We start from the raw sequence: 19693 nt of genomic DNA on the forward strand, positions 1-19693 counted from the left end.
TCACCTGGACGACGCGCTTCGGCAAGCCGATCTCGCGCCCGAGCATCTCGCACTCGGCCATCGTCGGCGTCTTGTAGTCGGAAAACAGGGACTTCATCACCTTCACCTGGGTCGCCGACATCTGGGTCCTGTACCGTTTTCCACCGCCACCGCCACCGCTCTGACTGCCCCCGACGTTGCCGCCCCCCAGTTGACCTCCGCTGCCGCCCCCAGCTGCCCCGTGCCTCGAGCTCTGGGTGCTGGAGGCGGGACTCGCGGGGCCACTCTCGTCGTCCAGGAACTCTGTGGTCTCGCTCATGCTGTCCTCGTCGCACATGCTGCGCTCCGAGAGGTCGGTCAGGGGTCCGCAGTCGCTGCCACTTCTTAGATGGCTCCCGTGATGCTCGTCAAGGAGTCCGCTGAGTCCCCCAAGGCTCAGTTTGACCGGCCTGCTAAGGTCGACCGGCTTGCTGAGGTCGAGGGGAGACTCGCCTGTGCTGGTAGTCTGTTGGGTACCGGTATCCTGTTTCCCGTTGCTGGTGTGGGCCTGAAGCTCGCTAATGTACCGTTTCATCGACTCTTCGTAGTATTTCTTCAGGGAGGCTTCCATCTCGGTGTTGAAGGGTGGAAAAAGCGGCGGCATCATGTTCGGCGTGCTTGGATTCGAGGGGGCCGACTCCATAGATAGTTCCTCGTCCGGTATGTTGTCGATGTTGACCTCACCGCGCGCTACCTGATCGGCGTGCTTGCTGCTCAGGTGGGACTCGAGGGCAGATTTGACTTTAAAGAGGGCCGGACAGAAGGGACACCGCTTGTTGATGACCTGGCTGTGCGCCCGGAACTGGCCTTTTCTCTCGCGGGCTCGCGTATTCTGGAACCAGACCTGAACAACACGCTTCTTTAATCCGACCTCCCGAGCTATCGTCTCGAGCATTTTTCTCGAGGGGTTCGACTCCACCTGATACTTCTGGTAGAGATAGTCCAGCTGCTCCGGCAGAATCGTAGTTCTCAGTCGTTTGTCTTTGGGCTGTTCGGAGTGCTCGGAAGTCGCGCGACCTTCGGACCCGGTACCCTCCTCAAAATCATCAAATTTTCTTTTCCGATCTTGCATCATGGCTATCAGGGGATGCTGTGTTTCCGTGGTCACGCCGCTCGTTGCGTTCAGGGCTTGCTGTTGTAAAATTCCGAATGGGGAATCGGGTGGATAGGCAGGCGGAAAAAGCGAAGGGTTCATTATGTGAACGAGCTGATGTTCTCGCCACAATTCGAACCGTCCAAACATCAAATTGCACTTGTCACACTGGAAGCTCCCCTCCTTCGGCTCGCTCTGCGCGATCTGCGGTTGTTGCTGCTGTTGCTGCGGCTGTTGAATCGGCTGTGGCTGTGTCTGCTGCTGAACTTGTTGCGGAATCTGTTGTACCTGATGATGGGGTGGCGTTGTGGTAGTGGCGAGAGGTTGCTGAAGCTGCTCCGCGAGGGCCGGAGCGTTGGGTGGATTTGCGGGGGTTGCGTTGGTGGTTGTGGTCGAGCTGCTGTTGCTGTCCTCCGAGCTAAGAACGGCCGCGACCTGGGCCGCGGCAGCCTGAGCCTGAGCGCTGCGTTTGGCATCCTCCTCTTTGAAGCAGTGGGTCTTCTGGTGTCTGATGAGCTCGTAGTACCGTTGGAACACGAGCAAGCATTTGTTGCACTGATAGTTGAGCCCAGGCGTTCTCTGGAATCGGCCAGCACCGTCGTCGCCGTCCCTGCCGCCGGGGGTGACAGGCTCAGCGGCTGGCTGATTTTCGTAAACCTTACGTGCCTTCTGCCTAGCATTTTGAAACCACACGACGATCACACGTGGACTGAGACTGAGGAGCTTACTGAGGTACTCGAGATCATCGTCCTTCGGATAGGCGTTGTTTTCGAAGAACTCTTGCAGTACCTTTATCTGGTAGTCCGTGAACCTCGTGCGATTTGCCCTTTTCCCTGAACTACCACCCGATGAATTGCTGCCGTTGCTGTTACCGCCGAACGAGTAATCCGCCGGACCTCTTCCCGGACTCAATGACCTCTGCGGCGTCAACGCCATCGCAGCCATCGCCGCAGGAACAACTCCACCGGCACCTGGCGTCGGGCTGGCGAAATTCTGCGGAGTCAATTTCGGCGGGAGCATCGGCGTGCTGGGGATGTTGGTTGTGGTCGTCGGCGCGAGGCTCGAGAGATCGTGATGAAGCCCGGAGAACACGGAGCTCATGCTAAGCGCAGGCGAATGCGGTCGAGAGTGTTGGCCCCCTGAGCTGCCGGGCGAATGGTGCTGCGGTTCGTCCGGATGCTGCACGTGGGATGGAGGCATTGTTTGCGGTTGTTGTTGGCAGTGAGGCGATGGTTCGGGTACTTCCTGCTTGACCTCGGGTAGCTGGGATGTCGTAATGGCAGAGGTGGGCGCGGGTGACGGCGACGCCTGCTTGTTCGGACTCTTGTCGTCGGCTGAACTGCTGCCGGAGACGCTTGAGTTCAACGGCGTGACCTTAGCCTCGCCGGTCTTCTCGTATTCCTCAAGATTCAGTGTCGTGCTTGGTGGATTGTTGAAGTTGTACGGACTGTCCTTGTTTCGCTGTCGTTCTTTGAACAGAGTGTTTCTGAACCAGTGTTTTATCACTTTCGGTGGCAAACCGCTCTGCGCAGCCATGTCAAGGATCTGCTCTTCCCCCGGTGAGTTGTTTATATCGAAGTGAGCTCGAAGGATCTTCAACTGTTCGTCCGTTATTCGGGTCCTCGCCCGCTTCTGCGACGCGGCGGCGTTAGCCTGTAACAAAGAATAAAAAAAAAGACACAGAAATGTGTCAAGTCAAGTCGGAAAAAGGGGAATTGAAAAAAAAAAATGTTTCGAACTGACTGAATGGTAAACTTACCGCAGCAGCCTGCTGTTGCTGTAATGCCAAGTGTTGCTTGGCCAGAATGTCGGCCTGAGCATTGATCGGCGGATAGCCGCTAGAAGCCCCCTCGTACGGTGGCGGAGGAAGCATAATAGGAACTAGCGGCGGCTGAAGATTCATGGCCGCGAGAGCCGGAACGTTCAGGCCTAGAGGAAGACCCATCATACCCATCATAAGTCCGGGATACTGCTGAAGTTGTTGCTGAAGTTGCGACGCGGCCATGGCATTGAGGGCCGCCTGCATTTCCGACATTTGTTGGGCGAGCGTCATTTGAGCATGTTGCTGCTGCTGCTGCTGCTGTTGTTGTTGTTGTTGTTGCTGATGTTGCTGTTGTTGTTGTTGTTGCTGCTGCTGTTGCTGCTGTTGTACGTGGATTTGATTAGCGGAGGGAGCAGTCGGGGTCGTCGAGTCGGTACTGGAAACTGGCGTGTTACTGAGTGCCGGCGTCGTCGCAGGTGTCGTCGACGTCGCCTCGGGAGTTCGGCTGGTGGACTCTTTACTTTCAATAATTTCGTCCTTCTCCTTGTCAACACGGTGATCTTTGTCAGGACTAAGATCTTGCGGAAGACTCGAGGCAGGCGTCGAGCTCCGGGGCGCCGTGGTGGTCGAGGATGAAGTGGCGGCGGTGACGACAACGGACTTCTTCTCGTACTCGCATTTGAACTGCTGCGCGTATTTTTCGAGGAATTCGCGGGGCACGAGGTCCCTGTGAACTTCTTCGCAGTGAGCCTTCAGGACCCAGACGCTACTGAACTCTTTATTGCAGTGCTGACATGTGCTGCGAGTCAACTCGGGTATCGGTTCCTCGTCACCCGGTTCCTCGCCTTCTTCTTCCCGCTCCTGAGCAGCTTGCGCGGCCAAGGCCTGCTTTTGCTGTTCCTGTTTCTGCTGCTCCTGCTGGGCCTGAAGTGCAGCCGCCGCCTCCTCTTCCTTCCGTTGGCGTCTTTGGTGATTTTCGTTGAACTGCATCACGAGGTCAAAGCCGAAGCTTTCCAACAGGTGTTTGTACATTTGTGAAGTCTTGTGTCTCGGTTGGGACAAAATGTCTTGAGCGATTGGTGCCACGGATTGTTGGGGTTGTTGTTGTTGTTGTTGCACGTGCTGCGGGCCAGGGGTCGTCGTTATCGGTGGTGGTGATTTCGCGGTACCGGATGAAACGATTTGCTGAGAGGCAGCCAGCTGTTGAAACAGCGCCAGAGGATTGCTGAATATACAGTAGAGCTGCTGATGGGTGGCGAGTTGTTCTTGACTAACGAACAATGCGCTACACCGTGGGCAGGACAGCATGTTTCCGTTATTGCTATTACTGTTGGCATTCACTGTCAGATTTCCGGTGCTGCACGGTGGGCTATTGGGACTCGCGGGAGATGGTTGCTCGATCAACGGTCGTCCCAGATCAAGCTGACCGCTAGCCGCGAGATCGGGAAGTTTGCTGGCTCTAGTCTGATGAAGAACGCTCCTCATGTGAATATCCAGCGTACTTCCCTGGGAGTAGGCGACTTTGCAGATGTTGCACTTGTAGGGTTTCTTGTCCTGGTCCTGCTGCAAGTCCGGGGACTCAGTGGGACTGGCTGGCGGCACGACGGATATCAGGGTATTGTTATTGCCTTGTTCCTGCATAGCGCGTTTCAGTTTGTGAAGATGACTTACGCTGTTGTAGTGAACTAGGAGAATGTTCTTTTGCGTGAAGCTCTCCTTACACACGTCACACTTGTAAGGTCTGTTAGGATCGAGATACTTCTCCATCGGGTATGACATTTTCTCTCCTTTCCTGTGAAGCAGAGTCTTGTTATGACCTGTGAGATAACTTTGCCGTGTGAATGCGACCTTGCACCGATGGCACTTGAACTTGCGTCCCGGATCGTGATATGAGTCTTCAGCAACAGGCTGGCTGTTCAAATAATCCTCGAGAAGTCTCTGTTCCTTGTGAAGCGGCGACGAGTCGCTGGCATCACTCTCCTCCTCGTCACCTCTCACGCAGTCTTCGTCACCAGTTTGTTCACCCATGATGGCTTGCCTCTTCAGCGCCTCCTCAGTCAGTGCCTGAAGCAGAGGATGAGCGTGCAGCAGGCTCTGTTTGTACTGGGCAAGCTCGTCCTCGTGAAGGTCAGCGTGGGCGGCTTCGAGGTGGCGCTGAAGCGCCTGAACTGATCGAAAGGAACGCCCGCACAGGGCACACTTGGTCGCGTCTCGTATCGCGTGGTACTGCGAATGCTGCTGGAGTTTTTCAAGCGTTTTGAACGCCAGACTGCACTGGCCGCACCTGTACTTGTACACGTGTTTCTCGCTCACAGCTAGAGTCGGCGTTGTGGCGGGGTGAGCTTCTCGGTGATGCTGTTGCAGCTCCTCCAAGGAGCGGCAGATCCTTCCGCACACATTGCACCTCGCGATTTCCTCGACTTCGTCGCCACCGCCGCGTTCGTTACCTTCCTCTTCCGGCTGCTGGTGCGGTTGCTGCTGCCTGTTTACGGTGGTCGGTGACGTCGGCGTCGCCGCGGGGGTCGACGTGCTCCTGGGATTGTTATTAAGCCAGTGGCTCTGATCCACTAAGAGTAAAAGCCTCTGAAGGCCGTCGGCGTTAACCGAATGTATCTGCATGACGTGCCTCTCGAGCGCTGATCGCTCCTTGAAGCCGTCTTGGCAAAGGGGACAAAGCAGGTCCGGAACAGACTCTTCCTTCACACCTTCCGGCTTCTCCTCGGAGTCTTGAACGTGGGCCACTTGGAGGTGCTGCCTCAGTTCGTCCCTTGAGGTCGGCTGGTAGGTGCAATAAGGGCAGCAGATTTCCTCCTGCTCGGTGTCAGCCTCCTGGTCGCCGTCCTGGTCCACGTCCGGTTCCTGCTTCACTTCGCTCCCGCAGTCACTGCCCTCCTCTCGCCGCTCTGCAACAATAAGATACACATTTTGCTCGTGACGTTATATTATATCTGGGGCGGATGCGATTGATTCTGTCTGTATGTGTGTACACTGTGTACGTGTGTGTGTATTTCTGTGAGTGAATGCACACGGATATTCGATCGCCCACGGGTGTTGGTAGCTCGGTTATTTCGCTGGAGACGGTCCAGGTTACGGTTATTGATACCGGCCCCGTTACCACGGATTTCTAAAGAAGCGTTTCGTTTAATTATGCTCCCGTTTTAATTAAAAAGAAAATCAATAGGTGCTGGACCGCGGTTATAATATACCAAATCGGTGACGCAAAACTGACGTGCGCCTGCCTGTGTGTGTGCAGGTACGTGCCTCTCTTCCGAGTGGGGAAATCCGGTTTCTTTTTTACGATCGTTATTACGCCTGAATTTTGATCGCCTTAATTGATGAAAATTGTAATTACTTTTCGGTTCTGCTTTTATAATACATTCTCTATCAATTGTTTTCTTATTTTGTTTTTGGGAATACCCGATTCCCATGTATGTGTGTGTGTGTGTATGTGCGGAATATACGATACCTTGGGTCATAAAGGCCTACAAACAACGCGTCGGACGCATGTGTTGTAGGCGTGCGTTAAAACTTGCGCACGATACGTACGCCGCGCCGGGTGCTGCGCCAAGGAGCCGAGACGAGCGGATGGGCCACGGGCTATACGATTAATAAATTTCTATGGAGTAACACGACCGATAAGTTATTCCACAGGACGTTAACTGGTCACAGGTATTACAAAGTTCGGGGTGAAAGTATGGAATTAAAGAGAATTGAAAATTGAGCCGGAGGCGGCCGGTCGGTCGGTCGGCCGGCAAGGCGCGCAGATGGATGCACGGCGAACCACGGGTCCAAAGTGCCAATAATAGAAGTTAAATTATAGATCAATGATACAAAAAGTAAGTAATGACCATTTCCGTGAAAAAATTTCGACTCGCGGCGCGGCGTTTACGCATTGTCCTAAACCGCATCCCATCGGGTAGCGTCAGTTGCTCAGAGCCTCGAGCGCGTGCGTATCGTTCGGTTTCGATGGCGTGCGTATACTTACATGCATACAGTATACGTATATAGACATGCATATGTACGCGCATATTTTCAGCACGCAGCTCCCCCCTGCCTCTGTCACACACATGCAACCCTTAGCCATGGGCTCGTACAGGTGGCGTGTGCGCTCACGAAGTGAAGAGAGACTCGACAGGCGTAGATTGTAGAACCCCGAGGAGAGTGGGCACCATATGTCACGAAATTACTATCATTCCGAGATAATTGCGAGATAATCGATCAGAGTATTCGACATTTATCTTTCAGAAGCCGCGTGGAGTTACAGAGAGAGAACGGGAATTCTCGCCGCGACGTTGCTGCGACCTACCTATAACGTATAAACGAGCGATATGCGCTGATTTCAGCCAAACCGAACGGGTACCGCTAATTACGCTAATGATTCTTGCTAATTACTGGGTACACGCTGAAAGTTTTCTCACAAGTGCGTTTCGTTTACAAGGCCAGCCGGCTAACACCGAGAGAGAGATACGGCAGTTAACGGATAGACGGATAGATAGAGAAGAAAAAAAAAGATATTTTATAAACGGCAAAGGTTTGAATTCTATGTACAAATAATAATTAACTTTACACGAGTGTGTGTATGTATGTATATATATATATAAACACATATTATACGCATACGGAAAAATTAGCGCTGGATATGCCACGTATGCAAAAGCTGGTTATTCCGTAGATGAAGAAATATAGGAATTATAATCGTCGAAAGAGACAGATTGTTTCAAGAGTTGAATTTCATTCTTCGGAGGGAAAACTTTTTTTTTCCCGTTCGTTCGGCAGCTCTTCAGGGTTGAGGGTAGTGTATTTTCTCATCATTGACAAGGACTCACCGTTAGTAGCGTTTGGAGCTGTCGGTGTCGACGGTGCGGTGGGACTGGGCTGTTGTGCCGGGGGTACATCCGGATCAGGCACAACCTGGAAGACGTCGCCGATGTCAGTGTGCGGCGCCTCGGATCCCTGAACGCCGCTCCTCCTGTGAAGCTGGTGGAGCTGTTCCATCTGAAGGTGCCTGAGCGACCTGACGTGCTGAAGAAGCGGGAGTCGATGCCTGGCGCTGAACCCGCAAAGAGCGCAGTGATAAAGCTTGCCGGGTGACGGGGTGTTGGCGCTGGCGTCAATGAGGTGTCGGAGAAGAAGAACCGCTGCTTCGTGCCTCGGAGATGCTGCGTGCAGGGCGAGTTTGTGGGCACTGTTAGTGTAGTAATCGCAAGCGTGACACCGGAGCTGAGCAGCACCGGTCGGCGAGGCCATTCCGTACTTCAGTTTCCACTCGTTTCTTGGTCCGCCTTCTTTCACGTGGTTCACATGCTGCAGCCGCTGAAGATGCTTGTCGGTCTTGCAGTGCAGCTGGAAGTTCGCTTTAAGGTTTGTCTTGTAGGAACATAGTTTGCAGACGAAATGCCCGGCTACCAGAGCCAGGATCTCGCCCTCTCTGGTCCGCGTTCTGTCAGCGGCAAGGTGATGGCCCAGGGCCTCAAGCGAGTCCGTTGCGAAGCTGTTACAGACGCAACAGTGGTAGAGGTGGGCCGGATCGGGGTCCGCGGGCTCTGGCGGTGGCTCCATGCTGTCTGGCGAGAGGCCGACGTCACTGGCCAAGTTGCCCATGGCCCCCATGCCGGTCATACCGCCCATGAGGTCCGGCGGAAGCTGGGGCGGAAGTTGGCCCCCGGTCATCATCTGTATAAGAAGAGCCTGGTTGTAGGCCATGTCAGCCAGAGCCGCCTCGGCATGTTGGGGTTTGTCGAGTCCCCCGAGATGCAGAAGCTGTTCGAGCTGCTGCTGGTGTTGCTGTTGTTGCTGCTGATGGTGATGCTGCTGTGCTTGTTGCTGATGGTGCGACTGAAGCACCGACAAGGTTTGCATGTGCTTAACATTTTGCTGTAGTACCAGCATGTTGTGCGTGTGCTTTTCGCTCGTCATGTGTATCCGGAGATTCCTTGCTACGTTTGTCTCGTAATTGCATACGTCGCAGCGAAAGGTAGGCTTAGGTTTTCCCTGCTGACTGGTCTGACTTGTTAGGTGAGGACTGTGATTCTGCTGATGATGAGGACTCCGCGTGGGCATCGGTGCATCCTGGGATGACGAAGGGTTGCTGGTGCTAGATGCACCGCCGCCCTGCTGAAGCTCCTGCATGTTGTTGAGGTGTTTATCGCTCTGCATGTGAATGCTGAGATTGCCTTTCGTCGTTGTCGAATAGTTGCACACCTCGCATCTGTACGGCTTGTAGCCGCAGGTATAAGTCTCACCGCGGGCTAACCGGGGATGAGGCTGGCCGGCGATGCAGTATATGCAGGACGTCTCACTCTCGGGGTGTTTCTCTTTCATGTGAATCTCGAGCGTCTCCTGGTACTTGTAGTGCCAATTGCACTTCGGGCATTTCAACGTCTTGCACGAATTACGACTGTGAATTCCAGCGAGGGGTCCGCCGGGTCCGGCCAGGCGACTACTAGCTAAAATAAGCTCACATTTTGGGCACTCGACGCCGCTCGGTCGTCCCTGCATGTGTTCCGGACATACGCCGATCGTCGTTCCGGTAAGGAAGTTCGGGGGCTGCTGGGTCAGAGCCGCGTACGACGACGGCGAGCCCTTCGTGCTCGGCGGGGGTGACGTGTAGTGGAGGGCGTTCGTCGGATCGGCATTCTTCGCCCACGCAGCCGCGCTTACCTGGGCCCCGGTCCACTGAGGGTGCTGGCCCTGGACCTGTGAGGTCTGCTGCTGACTTTGCTGATGGTTATAGACGAGGGGGTGACTCGTGTGGGAGGTAGGTGTCGTGGGCGTACTCGGCGACGGTCTCTGCTGCTGGGGTTGCTGGGGACTGCTGGGTACCCCGGGGGTGGTGGCGGGCGTGCTGGTCGTCGTCGGGGGTTCGTGCTCGTTCGCCGAGTCGATGCGCGGCTGCTGCTGGCCCTGAGACTGATTGGGCGAGGACTGAGACGAGCACGTGGAGTTTGTTACGGGTTCGAGGAAGCTGACAAGCGCCTGCTTGCCACGACCGACCTCCTGGATTATGGCCGAGGCCGTGGAGTGCGAAAGCACCTGCCGCTCGTCCTCCATCAGAGTGAGCTGATGCTCGACCTGAGCGTGCGTCACGAAGCTCTTCGCGTATCCGAAGCTGAGCTTGCAGATGAAACACATGAGGATCGGCTTGACGGGGACCGAAGCGGCGGGAGAAGGAGGCACCGCGATGGGAGGCGGAGGCTGCTTGCCACCCTCGGCACTCCGGTAGCTGATTACCCTGTAGCTGTGCATGACCGGGAGATCGGGGTTCTGCTGCTGTTGCTGCGACGATGATCGCTGCTGTTGCTGCTGCTGATGTTGCTGCTGTTGGTAGGCCTGGTGCGCGTAGAGTCGGGACACGTAGTAGGCGCTCGCTATCTGCGGAAACACCAGTGAATGCGGCACCGACACACCGCGTCCGTCGACAATGCAACCGTCGGGTAGAGAGTGCGAGTCATCCTCGCTGAGCTCGCTCTCACCCTCGATAATGTAGGCCGATCCGTCGGGGTTGTAGACGATTTTACCGTCGAACTTTTCTACGTCACCCCCCGTCGGACTCGGACTGGGACTGGGGCCCTGCTGCGACTGCGATTGCTGTTGTTGTTGTTGTTGTTGTTGTTGCTGCTGCTGCCCGGTGATCGAGGTTGTCGTCATCGCGCTCGTGGCACTCGTGTCGACGACGATCGGCGTCGGCGTCGGTATCGCGTCGCGGTTACAGGGCTCCGTCCCCGACGGCGGACTCGCCGTCCTGGGGTGGTGGGGCTGGTGGAGAGCGGCCCCCGCCGCCGGAGGGGACCCGCCCCCACGGCCGCCCTCCTCCTCAGGGCTCATCTCCGGCTTCTCCTGCGCGTAGGAGGAATTTTGAAAGGCGCCACCGGCGCCGGTCACCCCCTGCAAGTGGTGCTGATGCTGGGCTGCAACCAGCTGCTGGTAGAGCTGCTGATGCTGGCCGATTACGCCGGGCGAGGAGGAGTGCGGCTGCGGCTGCTGCTGCTGGAGCTGGGAGGGAGGAATGTTGTGGTGTTGAAGGTGGTACTGGGGAGGATGGGGCTCACTGGAGGGCATCACCCCGAGCGGCGCGCGCCAGCCTCACATCACCCGCGGCCTCTGCGCCTGCGCCCTCCTCGGCGTAGATCCTCCGCAAGGTATCACTCTCGATTCGTTAGCGCCGCTGCGACCGCCGCCTGCGCTTCCACTCGTCCGACGCCCGTCCTCTTCCCTGGCGGTCCTCCTCGCCTCCTCGTCGCTTCTGATTCTCGTTCTGCCCCCGCCTTTGCTCGACGACGCTGCTTCTGTTGCTGCGACTGCTACTACCCCGACACAACCCCAGGTCTCACCTGAAACAGTCGAAAAACACCGATTCCTTACTACTTCTAGATCGTCCTGCCGGCCACCCGTCTATACTCCACACGCCGGGGATACAGAACGAGGAACGCGGGAACAAGGATCAAAAGGGTTTGTAATCCGGACAAATACAGATAACGTGAAGAGACCGCAAGCTGCGCATACTCACGCGGTGACCCGACGTCGTCGTCGTCGCGGTCGACGAGGAACAAGGTTTCCACTGTCCTGGCCGCCCGGGTTACAGAAAAGCCGTTATACCCGAGCCAGGTAAGCACCCGGCTCTGTTTGCGGCCCATCAACCAAACTTATCTATCGATTGGCTCTATCCTCGTGTCGTCGCCGCGAAAGCAGAAGAGAGGGGAGGCTAACCATTACGAATCCACGTGTACACGATACGCGCGTTGTCGCAACTCCACAATGCGCGTCCTGTTCTCGGTCCGATCGGAAACCGCGTATCCTGATTCGATTTTCAATTTGACGCCGAGTCCCGGCTGATATTCTAGTCCGCGTCGATCCGCGATGATTTCATAATTGCCCGCCTTCTCTCAATTATGCACGCTGCCCGGTACGTTTCCCGAGACGTGCATTAACCGCGGACCCGGGGCCCGAGGAACGCGAGGAATCTAACGGGCGTGCGGGGATAACTACATGGGGGAGGACGACGCCGTGACGGCCCGGGGCCCGGGCCCCGTTTCCCGCTCCACCCCGTCCCGATGTGGGTATCCCTTCTGCACCGTCGTGCAACCGAGTGCATTACCGCCCGCCAACCGAGGAGACCCTAGAACTGCCTCGAGAGAGATTCTCCGCGGTTTATAGCTCGTGCGCTCCGCTATCTCTGCCTATCCCTACGCGGCCGGTCCCCGTAATCCGGACCCCAAGCTATCCTACCTCCATCTACGCCAGATTATACCCACTTTATAATGCCCCGTTTCAACGACGCAAGCGAGCACAGCCGAGCTCCTCGGCGCCTTATTCTCCGCGAAACTGACGTTTCACATGCTAATTCTTCGTAACCACCGTAGGCGTCACAACAACGACAAAAACGATCAAGATGAAAACTCCGCACGGACTTTGCTAATTCATGGACATGAAGAAAATCCTGTAAAATCTTCGTATATTATGATCCCAGGTTTTGTCGGAATACCGTGTTATAATAATACACGAGGCTGCAGGCGTATTTTCGATGTTTGTCTGGGCGTCGAACGACGCTACGAGCGGGACATCTGCCGAGTCTCCCTGGGCCCGACCACCCGGGGCCCTACGGGTCTGAGCGAGGCCCACCTGGCCGACGAGACGACGAAGCTGCACCCAAAAGTCTCGGCTTTCCCGTTTCTGGTAATAATTTATTATACCTGCAGCTCTGTGATCCGGACTGACGAGTGTTGAAAACGTTCCGTCTCTGGATTCGCGTGCGATGCATGTTTGCAAGAGCATTTGAATGGATCTGGATATTTCATTACGCCTAGACCTACACCCCCAACTTGAAAAGGCCGCGGAGGTGAGCGCCGGCAATTAAGTGATAAGATCTTAATTGTTAGACCGTGGCGTTCCAATTTGATGTTTGCGTTTCTAACGCAGCCGCGATCACCCGCAGGTAACAGCTGTCACCCCGCCGACTTGGCGAAGGTGAAATTATTCGCAAAAAATAGATTTCCAACGTCATGGAAAGAATATATCGTATACATATACCTTTAACGCGCACAAAGCAGAATACGGGCTTTTACTTGCACCCAAGAGGATGATCGGATCAGGAGAAAGTCCCGATTCGACGGCGACAATGCAACGCAGCGTTGTAACGAAAAGTATCGAAAGCGCAATGCGAGCCTTTAAAATAAGCAGGTGTTTGACGTTACACGGAAGTTCGGAAATAAAGGGAGATGTTCCGGCACGTATTGGCACAACGAGTGATTACATCGACTCTCGAGTGGGTAAAGAAAAACGAAAAAGAATCAAACGAAAGGTATAATAAGGCCCTTCTCTTTCCGCGTGGTCCCATTGTCCGCGGCACACAGCTTGACCGGAAGCCGATCTTCTTCGCCTTCGATGTTCCACCTCGCACGCGGCCAAATTCCATTCCATTACATTGGCCTCGTCGTTAAAAATTTCGGCGCACGCAATCCCGAAATTCGTAAAATAAGGGCCGCGATGATCTCTGCACTCGTGTCAGCCTATGTGAGAGACCGATGCTCTGCAGTTGGTCCAGCAATACACGGCGCTTGTTTGCCGCCTCGTAACTCTTCGTGCGCAACGTGGCACGGCTATTATTGTTATAGCTGCCGTTGTTATTATCATTGTTGCCGTTACACCTCTCCACGGCTTTCTACTTAATATACACGGCTATCCACGGCTATCCACACCTTGACCGCCGCCCGTTCCCTTCGTTATAACCACGCCGGCTTTGAGCCTTCGAGTCTACCAACCTATAATACCTACAATGCACGCCCCCCGCGGCAACTTGCGCACACGCGCTAATGCACAGTCTGCAGCAGACTTCCCGCCACCACGGGTCAAACTAATTAGTCCTCAACTGCGTTAGAACTCCGTTACGTACGCTTTGTACACGCGTGATTTGAATTTGACGGATCAATCGATAAGGTTCTAAGGATTCTCAAATAACGTCAAGACAACGATACGATTTCGTTGACAGGCATGCGAAATCAGACGAATTTCTTAATTCGCGACCCGCAATGGGCAATGACGATGGTAATTTGTCAGCTAGTACACACAACTGTCGCATTGATTACACTGATCGTCAATAAAGGTAGAGAAATAGTTCAATCAAATATTGATATTTGAGAAACAGAATTTCCTCAACTAACAGTCGAAAGATTTTTGTTTGAAGAGGTTCGAAGATTGTTGATCAACGGCGTGAATTTGATAGATTGCGATATATCCTCGGATCATTTGTGAGCATACATTGTAGGCAGGTTTACGAATGGTCTGCGGGCGGATGGTTAAGAATAACGAACATCCATACATACAAGAAGAAGAAGAAGAAGAAGAAGAAGGGGAAAGAAAACGATGCGCGGGGGGATAAATATGAGAGGCATGCGTGTGCGAGATGAGCCTTTCTCACGGTGCATTGGGATGAAATTATAAGGGAATGAGTTAAACTTGGTCCGAAGAGCCAAGAGGAGCCGAAGGGGGGATGTTCGCCGCGAGGAGCGGCTCCGAGGTGCGGCGGCTCGGAGGGGGGGGGGGGGGGGGGGGGAAGAAATCATACTTAATTGATATCACAAAGAGGGCCAGGCGAGTTCCTCTCGTAGAGCCTCTGGCAGGCCGTTGCAGCGCCATGCTTCAGTCCACCGAACCTATAACGTCGTAATCACTCGCTCTCTCGGGTTAAACGCCTCGCCTTGAGGATATGCCTACCTGCCAGACTGCCTTGTACCTTTGTCGAGTCAGCAGCACACGTTACGTTAATTACTTAGCGACTTTGCGCGGAGCACCGCGTGCGTGTACGTAAGAATAAGGGGCAAGGGGAAGGCGAATACCCGCAAAAGAGATACTCAGCTTTCCACCTACGTCGAAATACCCGCGTCCCGCCGGCCGCGGTGTGACCGCGAGTCACGGAGTCACGGAGTACTTCGTCATTGGTCCCGGGATGGCAATTTACCGGTAATGACGAGGACATGCTAGACCGGCTGTAAGTATTTACTCCCCTCCGCCCCTCCGCCCTCCGGCGATACGGTGAACGCGATACTAGTTATAAACTTGAGAGTGCCGTTCAGCTGTGGTGCGCATGTGTCTGCCTGTGCATGCAGGTTGTTCCATAGTCAACTGCACTTTGGGATTTCTCTTCACGAAGCAGTTATGGGGGAGGAGTACAAGCAAAGCTGCGCTTCAGTCCTTCTGGTTCGCCGGACTTCAACAGTATTAAAATCGTACTAATATCAGAGTATAACACTCGACTATCCTTCGTTTCCTCCGCAAGGTGGCAATATAACGTATCTATAATCATTCACTGTCATTTTAATGGTTTCATTTCGTATCTGGCACCTGAATTTTTCTCATCGGAAGGCTCTATCGTATGCGTACTTAATCCAGGTGATGAAAATAGTAAAAACTACCAATTCAATATTCTAGAGGACAGGCAAGAAATTAAATACTTACTACACTAGACATCTAGGGTACTAGGTGAGACTTTACATTTTACAAGTTTACTTAGTTTGTGCTGTAAAATCTACTGAATAATACATAATCGCTAACTATGGAAGCGATAGATGACGGTAGCCATATCGGATTAAGTTGAATTAGTCAAGTTTAGAGTTTCTTAAGTTAAGAATTAAGTTGTTGAATCATTTCTTGAATGCGTTTGTATTCCATGAAATTTTCTCAGTACCTGGACCAGATGTTATACCAAATACGACATAATCCCCCAGATTCTTTCCCGTGGTGTGTATAAATTTCCTTAGGTTTAACTAGTATATACTTTTCAGTTAAATCAATACAAAGTAATTGTGTCTAAACATTTCTTCAAGCTCACTCACCGGTATACATAACACTTGCCCGCGAGGTTCTGAACTGTATAAAAGAAGAGCGTAGGCAGGTTGTAAGGTACATAAAAAACGGGTTTGCTCTGGGTCTGACTAGGATACGCATTCGACGGTTCCCCCCTTCCCTCGAACTTTCTTCTCTTTCTTACTACTCGAAGCTGGTCGCGTCACTTCTCTTTCGTCAAGACTGTAGTAGGCATAGGTAATGAATAAAAATCGTAGAGGTGATTTGTCGCGCGCTTAATCATTGCCGTGAATCAGGGATCGGGTAATTTGGAGCGCTCATGCCATTCGGTGTATAACGACCGCTGTTTGTACCACATATTTTTTTCATACCAATTCACTTCCACCGCCTTCGACGATTTACACATGTACTTACGCCGTTCGTCGCGGCGCGTTAACCGTCCGTTAATTAATAATAATTACTTTGGTCCATCGGAGAGGAGCGCTCTCGTTCGAAGATCGTTATGCTGCCAATAACGCGCCAATAGGTCGTTCACATTTGTATGATACGGAGACTTCGCAATTACTCTTCTAAGAATCGCTAACGGACGCCAAATTTTTCAGCTTGCTAAAATTTTTCGAAAAACCATTCGCGGTTTGATGAAAACAGATTTTGTCCTGACACACGCTTTGCGTTTGAGGTTGATAAAAAAAAAAAAAAAAAAAAAAAAACAGGCACTCGGGTCTTCATTTGTGTCCATTACGTCGTTCTTCCCCTTTCTCACGTCCCTTTTCAGGCTGTTTTTTTCCCTCCTCTATACTTTTTTCCACCCAAGCGGCTAGCTAAACCATTCGAGATAGTTCTAGCTTCGCGGGGGTTAGCAGCGAGTGGGTTGGAGGGTAGCTAATGACAAAATCAATGCGACATAATTAGAAATGGCGGCTAACCGCCCCCACCCCTACGTCCGTCCCACCGATGGCCACGAGTGGCGCATACGGCGACGGCGAAGTCACGGGGTGACCAGGCCGAGAATTATTGTAAAAACATTCCTTAATCGGATCGATACCTGGGGTCGCGTCCACCTAAGGAAACAACTCCAAGTGGACACGAGGAAAGTGCCGAAGGCGCTTCGCGAAGTGCAAGTTCTGCAGTGCGATTGGAGTTGGACAGGCTTATTAGCTCGATACTTGGTAAACATTTCTTGTTTTATGGCAGCTAACGTTCCGAAGACTAAGCAGAGTGCCTGCCTCGTCACATAGCGACCCTCGTTTCAACGCGCGTGTAACTCATCCCACCCACCCTAATAGCTTGGCAATTAATCAGAAGTGACGAATAAGACGGGGTTAAACCGACTTTGGACAGAATAAGTCAGTTAGCGGAGTAGAGGGGCTTAATTTCTTTGCTAGTGGTGAGTTAATGGTCAGTTGATGCCATTCAGGAGTCGCGTCAACGGTCAAGCTGGAAGTGTTCGGAAGACGCTTGATCCTTTTATTCGACTAATGTTTTCTTCCACAGTATTATGGAAGAGGGAAATTATCTTGTTATAGGTAGTACGAAAATTCGGGCAGGGTCGTAACTTACGCCGATGGAACATAACGTTACATTTTGAGTCGTCTTTCGCTTATAACGAGTGAGATAACCGTTCTAATTACGTTGACTAGTCATCAGTCGAAATACAGTCAGCCTGACCAATCGATCTCGTCGGTACATGATCAGTGCTAATCAATGTCTGGTATGCGTTCAAGTTAGCATAAATCTGATAACCAGTTAATCGATGCGTTAAGAAAAAAAGTGCGACAGAATGTTGATTCTTTAACACTGTTTAACAGCGATCTGCGTTACGATCAGCACCGTCAAGACGCAACTGGTTAACGATCTTGCGGGGAATAGAAATAGGCGTAAGCGTTAGGTATAAGAAAACGTTGAAGAAGCATTAGCCACGGGTCGATTGGGACTAGAACGGAATCGGTCTATGCACTCGACTGGCATCACGTATGCGGGCGCATTGTCCGATGCATGAGATCATATTGCCGGTAATAACCATCGGTCGACGTGCGGCAATTGCACTCGGCATGGGTTTTCGCACAAGTGTCTCCATGCCCCCCTGCATCCAGTATCCAGCATCCAGCATCCAGCATCAAGCTTTTGGTTTCTTATCCCGCTCGTCGTCGCAATCAGCATACGAATCGGCAATCACCATTCGATTAGCATTAAATACTCGGGTCGAGTGTCGTAGCAGACTGCAGTGCAAGCAGAATGGTGGTGCTGCAGGTTTTTCTTCGTTCCTTCGTTTTTGTCGAAATGAGAAACTATCCACAGGCGCAGTGCGACGAGGATCAGAAGACAACAATGATAATTGCAAACGGGCGTAGAGGAATCCTGAATAAAGAAAAGGCTCGATCCCGGCTCAACGGGCTTTTCGGGCTTTCCTGGAAGCAGGTGACCTGGCCGCAGGTCGCGTTCCGGCCGGCGATGATGCTTCGACCGCTTTTCCTCGCCCAGGTGCACGTTTCGTGCCCGTCCCTTTCCTCCCCTTGAGCACCCCCATAAAACCCTTAGCTGGTCACATTGTTGTCGCCTCTGCTAACTACCCACCCGGTCGGCAGCCCCTCTCCTAAAACCACCCCCACCACCGTTTTTCATAAGCGTTATGCGCGTCTCTTTGCCGAGAGGAAAAAAGGCTATTTTTCAACTTTTCGATGGACAATAAGGAGGCAAACGACGACGACGACGACGACGACGACGACGGAGAGCGTCGGTTAGTAACCTGCACCAATACCGATGCAAGAGGATTCCCGGAAAGAGAGCTGCATAATTCTCATTGTCCTCTCGCGTGGGATCCTCGCTCTCCTCTACCGGCAGCGGGAGATCTCGGGAGGATCAGGAATTCCTCTATTCTTCACCTTCGGCGCAGCATCCATCCCGAGGGTGCCCAGCAGTCTGGTCTTTGTGCCGATCCGGGACTTCTTCGCGTATACATAGGTATATATGTATATATATATATTTTTTTTCAAACAAATTTTTAATTTCTTTCAACGTACCTCGAGGCCAACGGATCGAACCCGAGTGTTTTGCACCCCCCAAAGCGTCGTTCACCGGCGATTTTAGCGTCGATTTAGCGCCCTTTCGCAGCGGTAAGGGAGGCACGGCAAATAGAGACGGTCCGAACGGTACTAAACGGCGGGCTGATTCGCCCTCGGATAAAGTTAAACAAGACCTTGGCCGCCCTGCTGCCCATCGGCCTCTAGGCGAGAGGGACTTCTGTTACAGGAAATGCCAACGTTCTATTTATCCCCGGCTATGTTCGTGCAGCCCTCACTATGCACCCAGCTACCACTAACTCCAGGCATTGTTTTTTCCCTGTTTCCGTTATCTCGTTATATCTTTAACCCTAATTTCTCTACGATCTTCGTGAAAATAGTTTGTTAAAATGGCCAGGGGTAAAAATGTAGAGCAATCGGAAGATGGAAGGGTCAAAATATCGAGTTTTCATGGAAGGTGAGTTATGTGTTTCGTAGAATTTCTAAACGTAGAGAGTCGGAACGGCATAGAAAAGCAAAAGTGAGAATACAAATCGTTAGAACGGATAAGAATATAAATGTAGAACCGTACGATGTTGAGTTACTAACGTTGAGGTAACGAATCATTGAACAAAAAATAACTATCTTACAGCATGAGAATAACTTTTTAAAAGCTAACCTTCCAAAATCATGCTAAAGAAATTTTCTCGTTTCACAAATCTCAACATAGTAACGCTTCTATATTCTAATTTTTCACCATTTCATTCTCACCCGTTCAAATTTGAAATTTTTCATCACTTTCACATTCACATTTTCAATCACTCGTTAAATGAACTTTTCCCTCGCAATCTTATTCATTGCATTTAAGTTCAGTTTCTGTTTTCATATGATCTTGACTTCAATACTTTCTGCCAATGTCCAATAAATTAGCGTGATCTCCAGCCTGATCTGAGCAACGAAACGAATGATTTCCAATGTATCGGGATACGTAACGGGTACGAAAGATTTTCAAAAGATTTGTTT

The 19693-nt window shown here is 52.4% G+C and overlaps 1 protein-coding gene across 5 annotated transcripts in view; it reads right to left on the reverse strand.

Moving 5' to 3' along the window:
* Window positions 1-19693, reverse strand: part of LOC124407118 (zinc finger homeobox protein 4) — a 197439-nt gene that overhangs the window by 61018 nt on the left and 116728 nt on the right. For all 5 annotated transcript variants that reach the window (XM_046882957.1, XM_046882954.1, XM_046882956.1 and 2 more), the window contains 3 exons: window positions 7700-11203; window positions 2871-5776; window positions 5-2764 (listed from right to left, as the gene is read on the reverse strand). In XM_046882957.1, the coding sequence (XP_046738913.1) occupies window positions 5-2764; window positions 2871-5776; window positions 7700-10931 (8898 nt within the window). In that variant the 5' untranslated portion in view covers window positions 10932-11203. The remainder of the gene's footprint in view (window positions 1-4; window positions 2765-2870; window positions 5777-7699; window positions 11204-19693) is intronic.

The sequence above is a fragment of the Diprion similis genome, chromosome 6 (assembly GCF_021155765.1).
Source record: "Diprion similis isolate iyDipSimi1 chromosome 6, iyDipSimi1.1, whole genome shotgun sequence".
Lineage (NCBI taxonomy): Eukaryota > Metazoa > Arthropoda > Insecta > Hymenoptera > Diprionidae > Diprion > Diprion similis.